The 13,041-nt window shown below is 34.2% G+C and overlaps 1 protein-coding gene across 3 annotated transcripts in view; it reads right to left on the minus strand.

Moving 5' to 3' along the window:
• The window catches only part of abca1a (ATP-binding cassette, sub-family A (ABC1), member 1A), a 37,769-nt gene that overhangs the window by 19,042 nt on the left and 5,686 nt on the right, over positions 1-13,041 (minus strand). For all 3 annotated transcript variants that reach the window (XM_058784776.1, XM_058784696.1, XM_058784614.1), the window contains exons 6-11: positions 11,352-11,473; positions 9,506-9,697; positions 7,844-7,933; positions 4,453-4,696; positions 4,228-4,367; positions 938-1,054 (exon numbers count right to left, since the gene is read on the minus strand). In XM_058784776.1, the coding sequence (XP_058640759.1) occupies positions 938-1,054; positions 4,228-4,367; positions 4,453-4,696; positions 7,844-7,933; positions 9,506-9,697; positions 11,352-11,473 (905 nt within the window). The remainder of the gene's footprint in view (positions 1-937; positions 1,055-4,227; positions 4,368-4,452; positions 4,697-7,843; positions 7,934-9,505; positions 9,698-11,351; positions 11,474-13,041) is intronic.

The following is a 13,041-nucleotide window of genomic DNA, read 5'->3' on the forward strand; positions in this document are numbered from 1 at the left end:
TGTGAAAAGAAATATCATAAAGATGTCTAAAATATTATTTGGAAAATATTTATTTTATATTAAGTTAAATGATTACATTTTCCCCTTATTATTGTACTATACTGTTAGATGTATTATTTATTTACATATTTATTTTAATCGAATTTTTATTGATTTATTCAAGGTACTATAAATGAATGCCTCGGTAAATGTAAACAAAAACTAAATATTAACATTATTTAGTAATTTGAAAACATTTTTATTACACACTTTTAAACATACTTTATGCTGTGAAAAGGTAATAATATAAAGATATTTTAAATATTTGGAATATATTTTTAAGGTAAATAAAGCCTTTTTCTATGAAGTCTTATTACATTTATAATATTATATTTTATAACGCATTTCATTATTGTACTGTACTGTAAATTAGTGCATCAATAATTAAAATAATCACACTTTAATAAAAATGTATCCAATTTATATTTGTTTTAATAATGTAACTTTTATTTATTTATTTACTTGCTTGTTTGCTTACTTATTTTTTCAGCACGACCTTGCATGAAAGTCATGCACATAGCAAAGTGACAGCAAATTACGCATTTTGTGCCTATGACAACAAAACACCTAACGCAGCACACTTTTTCATTCGTTCAGCTACAAACAGGTCCTCAGAATTCTCCAAGGATATGAAGATCTCCAGTAATAAGTGTGCATCCTGCAGAGCACCACACGTTGTGTGCCATGTGAGTTCAGTAGTGAGGTTAAAATGCAGTATGGCTTTTGTCCAAAAGGTGGCAGTGTGAAGTTCATCATTGGAGCTTCTCGCAGCAGTCATGTGCTCGGAGGTGACTAACAGGAACAGTGTCTTTTGTTTCAGGAAGGTTATGTGCGTTCAGACAGATGTGTGTGTGTGTGTGTGTGTGTGTGTGTGTGTGTGTGTGTGTGTGTGACGCACCCGAACGAGGTCCATCTCCTCACTGTTCTCCATGAAGTTCCAGATTTTGGGTCTCATCTCTTCCCACATGCCGCCAAGGTCCCTGAGCACACCGAACTCCTGAAACGTCTTATTGACCTGAGACAAACAGAGAGACAGTTAGGGTGCTCCTCTAGATTGAGTTCTTCAAGGTACTGATAGGAACTGCTGCCGCTCAAACGTTTGGGATCAGTTAGATTTTTAATGTTTTTTAAGGGAGTCTCTTCTGCTCATCAAGGCTGTATTTATTCGATCAAAAATACAGAAACATTTCTAATATTGGTTTCCTATTTTAATATACTTTAAAATGTAATTTATTTCTGTGACGCAGCACTGAATTTTCAGCATCATTCTTCCAGTCTTCAGTGTCACATGATCCTTCAGAAATCATTCTAATACGCTGATTTATTATGAGTGTTGAAACTGTTGTGCTGCTTCATATTGTTTTTTGGAACATGTGATACTTTTTTCTTTGATTCTTTGATGAATACAAAGTTAAAAAGAGCAGCATTTGTTCAAAATAGAAATCTTTTCTAACAATATAAGTCTTTACTATGACTTTTTATTCATTTAACACATCCCTCCTGAATAAAAGTATTCATTTCTTTTAAAAAAAAAAAGAAAGAAATAATGTACTGACCGCAAACTTTTGAATAACATTGTATATTGTAACACAAAATTTCTTTTTTTAAATAAATACTGTTCTTTTTAACTTTTTATTAATCAGAGAATCCTAAAAAAAATATCACAGGTCCCCAAAAAAATATGAAGCAGCACAACATTGATTATAAATCAGTGTATTTTCATGATTTCTGAAGGATCATGTGACACTGAAGATTGGCGTAATGATGCTGAAAATTCAGCGCTGCATCACAGAAATAAATTACATTTTTAAAGTATATTAAAATAGAACACTCTTATTTTAAATTGCAATAATATTTCACAAAATAACTCTGTATTTTTGATCAAATAGATACAGCCTTGATGAGCAGAAGGAACTTCTTTAAAAAACATTAAAAATCTTACTGATCCCAAACTTTTAAGCGGCAGTGTATATATATATATATATATATATATATATATTAGTGCTGTCAATCCATTAAAATTTACTAAATAATCGCACATTTTTTTCTGAAATTAATCGCGATTAATCCCAATTAATCCCACTTAACATTAAAATTTTTAAATATACTTTTATATTGCAATAATTTCACATTCAATCTTCAAATTAATATACAAACAACATAAAGACGTATATTTTTTAAATATGTGTTTAATGGCAACTTTTTTATGACTGAAGGCCAGTATCACTGATACCAATTAATACTGATTTCTCTATAAAACTGCCCCCCCCACCAATATTTATTAGACTTTTAAAAAATAACTTCTAATTTAAGTGATCTTAAAATAATCTTCACACAAACCCATTATAATAAATGTCATATTTACCTGTGCCCTTCAGCAGAAATATACAGAAATTGAAATTGAAGTCAAACACTAAATACTAAATTAAATATAGATGAATCCTTAAAGCTATAAAAGTTCTTTTTCCTCTTTTTTTTTTTTTTTCTTTGTCATTTGATTACTAGACATAACAGCAGCTGGTTATTAGGTTATTTTGGCTGTTATTAAGAGCTGACGCAGCTGAACGTGACATGGATCTGACACGCATCATATTTTCTCTCAACTCTTTTTACCATTTCTGACACACTTCAGGTCATAAAGTCTCTATTAATGAGCTGACGAGTTGAATCGGGTGTGCTAGATGAGTGAGACAGTGCTGGTCTCCGCTCCAGGACACTTTTGAAAACCATTTAAATTTGACTCATATAAATTATATTACGTGCATGCACAGTTTTAAGGCAGCTTTAATGGCCTTTTTGGTAACATCATGACTTAACTGACTATGACGTTGCATGCACGTAGTTTATTTTGTGCTTTGATATGAAATGATACAGGGCACGCTACAGTGTGACAGATACAGCAGTTGTGAGTGGGGTGGCCAACCCTAGCTCCGCCCCTGCGTTAATTGAGTTAAATATTTTTAACGAGTTAAACTGAAAAAATTAATCGCCTGCGTTAACGCGCTAATTTTGACACCACTAATATACTGTATATATATGTGCGTTTTGTGAAAAACGCAGAGGGGGGGATGCTTTTGAAAACTTTTTTTTATCTCTCCATAGGTGGAAGGTAAGGGTAAGGCTATAGCCTAGTAACCTAATGTTAGTGTAATCTGTTAATAATGCACATCATAAACCCATCTTTTTAGGCAAGTACCATATAATGGGTGTCATGTCATGAAATGTTTTTAATACGACGGGAACTGTATTTAACGTTTTAACGTTCTCAATTCGTCGTTTTAAGTTTATACAACAAAAATTTGAGAATCTCCCACAAAAATACGTTGAGCAAACTCAAAAATCTGCTGAAGCTGGTTGCCTTAAATTTTTAAGTTGGCTCAACTTTTTTTCTTTTTTTTTTACAGTGTGCAAAACAGGTATCGCGAATCATTTGAGTTAGATCGGGACCTCGGAGCGAGATCGCGGGATGTTTTTATCCCTACCGGGGATAAAAATAATTCAGCAGAGGCAGGGAAATATATAAAGAGATATATAAAATATTGTGTATACTGTATTTCAAAAATCCGACATATTTGTCTGAATTTCTCATGATCTTCAAAACCTTTTGATCTAGGCCTACAGGTTTCTGCTTAAATTACTTTTGTAGATTAATATAAATTGTATCCACATATTATGCAATTACATGAAATTAAGTTAAAATATAAGTGTTAATTTTTTATCTTTAGTTTTAGATGTAGATTTAGATTTTTATAAGTATTGATTTGTTTAACATGTTTTAGTCGCTACGTGTTCCTATATTTCCATTTTATGTGTTACTTCAGTTCTGTTGTTGTTAACTAATACAACAACTATAAAAATAAAAAATAAAAAACAGTTTTCATTAAATGAAATAAAGCCAATGTAATATAATCTAAATATTAGATGAAAAACTTACACTTGAAAAATTTAAACTTTAAAAATTAAAAAAAAATATTGCTCTGGCAACTAGCTGAAGTAAAATAAATGCAATAAATATGTTTAATATGTTGAAGTTGCTCAAATAGACCGTTTCTGATGACTTTACTATTAGAAAAAATATTAAAAACAGTAATAATACAGAATAAGAATGTGTGTTCAAATCTTTGACTCACAGAAACCTGCTCAACACTAGTTTAGCATAATTAGTTTTGCTCAATGGCGTCTCCTGACCTCTTGTATGATCCTCTGGGTGGCAGGGGTGTCTGGGGTGTACAAGATCTTCCCCATGAGCAGTGGCTTCAGAGCCCTCCAGATCATGCGGGATATGGGACTCGACTCCAGGCCCTTCATCATGCTGTTGCAGTAGGGCGCTAAAGAAAAGAGGGTTTTTAGCAGGGTACGTGAAATATACATTTTTGCAAATGATGGAAAAAAGAGCAATACAGCTTTGCTCACTGGAGGAGTTGTCATAAACGGAGACGGGATCGCTGTCGCTGTCATTGCCGTAGTTCCCGAACAGGGCCTTGTAGTTGTTGTCCTCGTACCAGTTGAGGGACTTGATCTTCAGGCCTCCGCCCTCCGGGTGACCGCAGACGATACGGGACACGGCCTGGTACATGTGGTTGGGGGACTGTGTGCTGTTGCCCGTCAGGTACAGGATCTCATTGCGCATGTCCCGCCAGCTCTTCATACTCGCAAACTGAAAAACAGTGAGAAAAAAAGTTTTTCTTAAATTTCAGTAGAAGTCATTTGTTCATTTCTTTTCTTAAGTTTCTTCTGAAACGTACAAAAGTTAAATAAATGACACTGAAAGGACACGGATCAGGGAAGAACCGCGTGATGGTCAAACGTCACAAGACGTTTGCTTATGCTAAAGAATTGCTTAAAACTGTTTGTCTGGCGTCGAGAAAAGCAAACGTAAACACCGCAGCACCCTGGACTGTGTTTATTCAGTTCTCTCAAAGTACGTCATTCATTGTTAGAGCTGCCTCAGGAAAGAGAGAGACTAATATTCATTTCAAAACTCGCTTTCCCGTTACACAATCTTGTTTGAAAGTGACCTGGATGTCTTAAAGTGTGCAGTCCACGTGCCTGCCTGTATTTGGGACATTATATCTCTATGTGTCAGAGGGTGTATTATTATGAAGTGTTGTCACTGTCAGCTGAAGGGTGTTAGTGACGCTGACTAAACCCAAACATAACAATAATAATAATAATACAGAAACATGCTTATTGCTCCTGGATGTCTGTATTGTGCAGTCATTGTTATTATGTCATTATTTCCTCGCCACTGTATGGCATGATATATACTGTTGTTTTAATGTGAAACACGGAAAAAATTTGCACATATTTCACGATTTCTAAAGCCATACAATACCTTTGTGTGAGGAACAGACTAAATGTAAGTTGATAGTCTTCTCATTTGCATTCACTTTCATTGAATAACGATTTCAATTTCAGTCGGTAGCACATGGACTGCTGTAATGATGCTTTTATTTTGATTTTTAAATCAATCAAAAAGCCTCATTTTGCATTCTAAATGGACAAAACAGCCTACACAGGTTTGCAAGTAAATAATGATGGTTAATTATGTTTAAGTACTGAGAGAAAAACCGAGCAAAAGTATAAAAATAGACAATGAATGTAAGTGTCTTCAGGGTGATCTGAGCTTGGAAAGGAAAGAAAGGGAGTTTATGAAAACCGTATCTTGTGCCGCTTGCCCGACAGCAAGAACAGAGGCGCTGCTGTGACACGCTCACGCATGCCTGCTGAGGACGAGGTTACTATCGGTCATTCTCCTGATCAAACCGGAGAGACCTCAAGAGCACGAAAGATAGCCTACTTTCTGACTTTTCCATCACATTAATGGATGCATGCGGAAAAAGTGAGCTATATGAGAATTATAGCATGATGATAATGAGAGCGTTTTCATTTTATGAGATAAATGGATGGCTTTACGTGGTGTTACATAAGCATTTGCATGAACGGGTTATAGTCGGTCAGGTTTGTAAAAGATGAGTCAATATGATTCACAGGGCTGTAAACACTTTTGTCATGTGCGATTTCCAAAATCACCATCAACACATCTGAGAAGCAAACAAAGAGTTTTACTGCCGGCCCGGGTTAATGGAAATCATGTAGAAGTGTAGAAATCATGCATGCAGTTCATTTAGACACTGACATCCTGTAACAGGGTTATTATAATTAACTAAAACTAAAACCATTAAAATATATTTTATTATCTACCAAATATATATATATATATATATATTTTTTTTTTATTTAATATATTATTTGAAATTTTAAATAAAAAAATAATAAATATTAAATTAAATTAAACTGAAATTTAAAAAAAATTAATTAAAATTTATCATATTAATATACATTATAGACATTTTTAAAAATAATACAAAAGTAAAAAAAAAAAATACAAAAATTTTAACTAAAATTTAAATAAAAGCAGAAAATATATATTAAAAACTAATTCAAAATATTCTAAGTTCTATATAAACATGACTAAAATAGCACCGTCCTTTAATTCTGCAAAGCTAATGTGCATTTTTACTGGAAGAATGAGATCAGTTCACCCACATCATCCAGGGGTCTCATTAGGAAAGGATTCATCTGCTCCCTCTCTTGCGCATGTGATTACTAGTCATAGAAGGGATCTATTGTTATAGCTGTCACCTTGTACGCTATCATGAGGTGTCTGAGGAAGCCCTGGAGGCCAGACAGACATGTAAACACGGCCAAGTAACTGGAGAAATACAGCACGACCTGGAGTAACCTCTCTGCCGCTGGCTTTAGCGAGGGTTACTGGAGTTCAGCTTGCATGTCTGCATCGCTTACGTGAGAACAAAGAGGAACTAATGACGGTCAGGGCAGCGTTGGCGTCGACTTAATTTCTGTTTCTGTTTCAAGCGATGAAACTGGGAAGAGATTGCTTGTGAGACACATTCCCCATGAACAACTGCTCTGTGAGATGATGAGGAAACAGTAAGTGTGTCCCTGTTTCACTTCTAAGAGCAAGTTACTTCACATTTGTCGAGCTCTGCACTTTTGGCCAGCACTGATGGGAACCGGTAGTCTTATGATGGGCCAAACTTCTGCTGCTAACTCACTTAGCGCTCAAGTTTGGTTTCTAAATGCTGGACACCAAATACATGTGAGCGGCAACACTGAGTGTACGGCTGAAATGTCAAGCGTCAGCTCTGACGTTTTTCCAAGGGACAACGAAGTGTGGGATGCTAACCAAAATAGCTGTTTATTAACATAACTTTCTGTCTCTTTAAGCAAAACAAGTTTCTTGTTATATCTTGATAGGTCTAAAGGGGGTTTTCACAGCGATGGTGTAGAAGGACTATTTTGGGTCCCCAAAGAACCTTTCAGTGAACAGTTTTTAAAAGAACCATTTTTTTTTTTAACATTTGAATAATCTATAGAACCTTTTTCCACAATAAAGAACCTTTTGTGGAATGAAAATTATTTTTAAAGCTCTTCTTGGAACCATCGTTAAAGAACCTTTATTTTTAAGAATGTTGGGGCAAAACAAAAATCTTAATGACTCATTAGCCCCAAAGCACAAAATATTAACATTTTCAGGACTAGCATAATGCAACAATACACATCAAAAACCAGTAATATAATCATAATTACCATTTAAACAGTCATTGATTCTTAGTCATTTTAATCAATATTTCAAAAGTTTTTTTCTGACTAGCCAGATCCAACGGTCTAATACGGGATAAGGACATCTGGGAAGCTGGGGGTGGGAATTAAACACTTCACTCTGGTGTCCAGTTCAGTCCCTAAAAGCAGGGTGAGAGATATTTTCGAGGGCTCTTACCTCCACCGCTAATGCTCCCAGACTCTCCAGCAGACTGTCTGTTGCTATAGACACATCTTGGATAATCTTCGGGTCAGACTTGACATCTTTCTGCATAAACAAAACATAAAAAAAGACATTATTAGCTAATCAAAGTAATCATATTGTACACATTTTACTGTCAAAATTATCCTGTGAAATTTACTGCAAAAATAGCAACTGTGCTTGCCAGAAATTCACTGTAGAAATACTGCGACAAAAATACTGTATACTTTACAATTTACAGACATATGTTTAATTAAGTCATATAATGTTAATATAACAACCCTAGTAAAAAAGTAATATATTTAAAATACATTAATTTCATACTAAGTATAGTTCAAATCTATTAACATATTAACTGACATATAGCTCGAGACACTGATATAAAAATTATAATTAAACATTATTTGGAGAACTTAATATTAAGCCTATAATGTGTTTAAATATCACTATCGATGAGGCTTGTGATCTTTGAATAATATTGGTTTTTAAATGCAAGATATTAAAGTGTACCTATATACAAGTATACTTGCAACAGTTTCACTTTAACACAATAAAATATACTTCATATCTTTAGTTGGACTTTAAGTACAAAATTAGCTGTTCCAGTTTAGCAGACTTAAAGTATACCAGTTTAGTACACCAAATGTACAACTGCAGGGTATTTTTATTAAGCACATAAATAAGGCTACATAAATGTACTTAGCAGGAAATAAATGTATTTCAAACACATTTTAGTACATTTATTTTTCACTAAGCCACTTGGCTTTTTACCTTAAAATGTCCTTATAACAATCATACCAATACAGGTGGTAAATGAAAAGCAATATGATGAATTACAGTTCATTGTAAGTTTCTGTCCATAAAACATGAACAATACTTGTATATACAATAGATAACTTCCATTTATTTTTACTTTCTCTGTAAAAATTACAAACATTTTTCACACTGTAGAAAGATACACATTTGCGTTAACATGCATTAAGCATCTTTCAAGTCGTAAGCTGTTAGTAAGGCAATGTAAATGCATGCAAGCCACATACACTAACTCTGGACTATAATGTTGTGATTTAGGAAAAAATGTCAAAGCCCTCGTTGTCCCCTTGCTTTCATAACTAAATCGCTACGCAAAGATAGCAGTGACCTGGCATCTTGAAATCTCATTATTCAAAGACAAAGAAAACATTGAGTCTAAAGCGAACATACACAAAGACATCAATATGTGAACACTCCTGGCTGATGGCCATCGCTGTTCCCTTTTCATGCACAAATATGCTGAAATAATTATTCTGATTGGCAAAAACATATTATGTAAAAGTGACCATTATGTGACCACAATGTTATTCTGTTTTGCTTGAAGATTTCAGAGTTCACTGGGTCTAAAATACAAAAATATACACTTGTCCTAGTTTGTGTGTAATTGGTTTACAGAACTGGTGGATTCCTTTGTTTATTGTAGCGTTTATTGCATTATTATAGTCCAATAAGCAACTTCTATGTAAAATATAAGGGACATAAAACAAGTCTTCACAAGCAATCATTAACATGGGCACTTTCATTCTTGTATTCTAGTTCTTGTGATGTTGGTTAATAATGAAGTCCTGTGGAAGGGATTTATTATTTAAGAGTTGTTTTACTTACCCGTATTGGCTTCAGGAAGTCCAGGTTAGACAGGAAGTGGCTCTCTGCGTTGTTCAGCCATTCAGCAGATGACTGACAGATGATGTTTTGCGTCAGCTGAGACACGTCCTTATCGGCTATAGTCACAAACTCCTCCAGAGATGTGGTATTGCACAGGTCTCTGAGATGAACACTGAAGCCTTTAATAAGCACCTGTGGATCACAAATAGCAGCTGAAACCAACTAAACAAACTCTCTGCAATCGTATCTTCAAGTATGCAACCTGGAAGCTGCCATCTTTGTTTCATGGGCACTTTTTAAGCCAATCATCTGTGTTGACTATTACACACAAGCCAATCACATTTATGAGACTCTCAGTGGCGATCTTATATTTAAATTCTCCAGAGAATGGGTGCAAATGATTGTTAGAAAGAACATTACGTGATTGCGTAATTACACACTCTTTCTTTTGTGAAAAAGGCAATGGAGAGCCTTTGCCCAACAGACAGATTTAAACACAGCCTGCCCAAAAAAAGAAGTCTTGTTGTTTACTTTTTTTGTAAGATCGTGACTCTCTATCAGCTCCGTCACTCTCTCAGAGACTCTGCACAATCCACCATTCAGTTATTAAGAACAGGATGTTCTGAAATGATGTCTAAAGGCTAATTTGGGAAACACTTAAGATATGACTTAAAACAACTATCTCAGTTTCTTATATACATAATATATGCATATAGACCACGGTTCAAAAAAGCAAAACTGCAAAAAAAAAAAAAAAACAATGCTGGCATTATTGTGAAATATTATTGCTATTTAAAATAGTGTTTCTATGTGAATGTATTGTAAATTGTAATTTATTCCTGTGATGTAAAGCTGAATTTTCAGCATCGTTACTTCAGTCTTCAGTGTCACATGATCCTTCAGAAATCACTCTAATATGCTGATTTGCTGCTCAAGAAACATTTATCTTTAAAATCAATGTTGAAGAAAAATTGTCCTTATTGTCACTTTTGATTAACTGAATGTGTCCTTGTTCTTACATATGAATTTTAAAGAAAGATAGCACAAATAAACTTAGCACTTCAGTTCATTTTAAATTATATAACAATAGATATGATTTTCAATATTAAGATTAAAAGTATTTTTAACACTTTCTGGTTTCCAAATGTTGGTGGAATGTTTCTAATGCAATGAATCTGATGCACTTTAAATGCAGCTTAAGTATCCAATTTTTTTGGAGCCACTGTATTTGAACATAAAGAATTGATCTATTTTTAGACATATGCTATGTGAAGAATGAAACGCTGAGCATATTTTCAATAAACGGAAGTACGGTGTTATCAAAGCTGGCCCCATCTTGCGGCACATCTGTCAGAGGTGCTGGGAATCGGTCGGCCCTTGTCAGTTTTCCAGGAATTGTCCTGTGGCTGTGGTTCTGCAGGGCAACAGTCATGTGACTACATCCCCCCCACACACACACCCTCCAGTGCACTGCAGCACGTGTACAAGCTGTGCAGGACATCCATCATCCATGACATCTGCCCGTGATCTCGTATCTGATCACACCAAGGTCAATCGCATGTGAGAGCGTATGGATGCATGTACAGGGCTTTGAAAAAAAGATTGCTTCTTATCTGCATGAACTAATGCGTTACATAACGGTCCCAAGATAGATGATAGGCTGCAATTTAATGACTACGCCAGACGGTGTTTGAAATATTTTAAGCGCTGTGTATACATGTGTGAAGGTAATTAAAGACAACACCAGGAGGGCAAACAACATACATTTGTGAAAAAAAGTTCCTGATGTCTGACGATTTGGTCGTTCAAGGGTTTTTAAACAGCTTGTGTTGTGCAGTTCATTTACCTTCTCCAAGTTGACGTTAGCGTCCACTATCTGTCTCACAGCATGCTTGGGAAGGGTAGCATTTTTCTCAAGAAACTCAGACAACGTTTCATTATCACGGAGGAAGTCTTTCAGCTTGAACCCTGGGAGAAAAAATTATATTTAAATTTATAAATATAATTTCTATTGTTTTTCTAATAATATAAATACACATTAATAAAAAATAGTACTATAATATATATATATATATATATATATATATATATATATATATATAGTATTTTATATATAATGCTACTATAAATATTAGAATTTATGTAAATATATGTAAATTGTGCATATAACTACTAATTTAAATATTTGAGTTTGATAACATCACATCAAAATCATGCTGACAAACAAATAAATATATAAATAGTAATAAATATTAATATTATTAATAATATTAATATTATAATAAATGTTTACTATTTTTAAATATTATAATAATATAAATTGTAAGTTATTTAAATATACATATTATTTATATAATGTATATACTTGAGTAGATAGCATCATGTCAGAATAATGCTGAGTAACACAGGTCAAATTGCTCTTTTTAACTGAATTCATTACATAAAGCAGTGATTCACAATTGCACCATGAATAATATTATTTTTAACAAAGAGTGTCGTTCAGAACATTGTGAAAAGTATGACTCTACTGCAATTCCCAACTCAATTTAAAAAGCGAGTGAGGTAATGCAGCTGAACTATTGCGTTCGGTTACTGCTGCAGTCACGAGAGTATTGTTCATTTAGCTCTCAATTCTGAGTTCATCATGTAAGATGTCCACGGTGAAGGACAGAGGAACAACAAAAGCCAGACAGCAACTACAGCAGTGTTCTTCACAGAGCTCATTGTGCTGCGTGTCAGAACATTCCAGAAGAGTCATCGGTATGAACTGGTTTGAGTCAGTCTCTTTCCTCTGGGGTTACTTCAGGTCATTCCCCAGCCGCTTCTCTGAAACCACCAGAGAGCACATTTCAGATGCTCTTATTGTTCTTTAACTATTCAGGAAGTTTTTGGGAAATGAGCTATACAAGATTTCAGGGGGCGCAGAGTACAGAATGTGTGCAAAAACAGTACAAACACACACAAATCCATTCGCAAACATACACGCTTGAAAAAGAGGTTCCAAACAAGGGTTTTCACAGGGATGCCATAACAGAACCTTCTTAAAAGAACCATGTGAACAACATTTTTTTTTTTAAATTCCACTATATAGAATGTAAAGGTTCCATGGATGTTAAAAATTCTACATGGAACCATAGTTGCCAATAAAAAAAAGAGTATAGGGCTATAGAATAAAAGATCAAAAAATAGCTCAGATCATTTGAGTCATGTCTGTGAAGCAGTTTTCAAACTCTTATGAAACTCATTGAGGCACATAGGATTACTATCCTTTTTCCTCAGAAGGCAAATCTGACAGATCTTAAGATCAGAGTCAGATCAAATCTCCATTGAATGCATTATTCTTCTAGAAGAAACAATTAGGATATCAAAGACATCTCATTTGCTATACACTCTTAAAGGTTTCATAAGGTTCTTTTTTTTTTTTTTTTGCAGCAATGCAATAGAAGAACCGTTTTTGGTTCCTCAAAGAACCTTTCAATTCTTAAAAGAAACATTTTTTATTAGTGTGAAGAACATGATGTTATGTTATATAATCT

This window comes from Onychostoma macrolepis, chromosome 01, assembly GCF_012432095.1.
Source record: "Onychostoma macrolepis isolate SWU-2019 chromosome 01, ASM1243209v1, whole genome shotgun sequence".
Taxonomy (NCBI): Eukaryota; Metazoa; Chordata; class Actinopteri; order Cypriniformes; family Cyprinidae; genus Onychostoma; species Onychostoma macrolepis.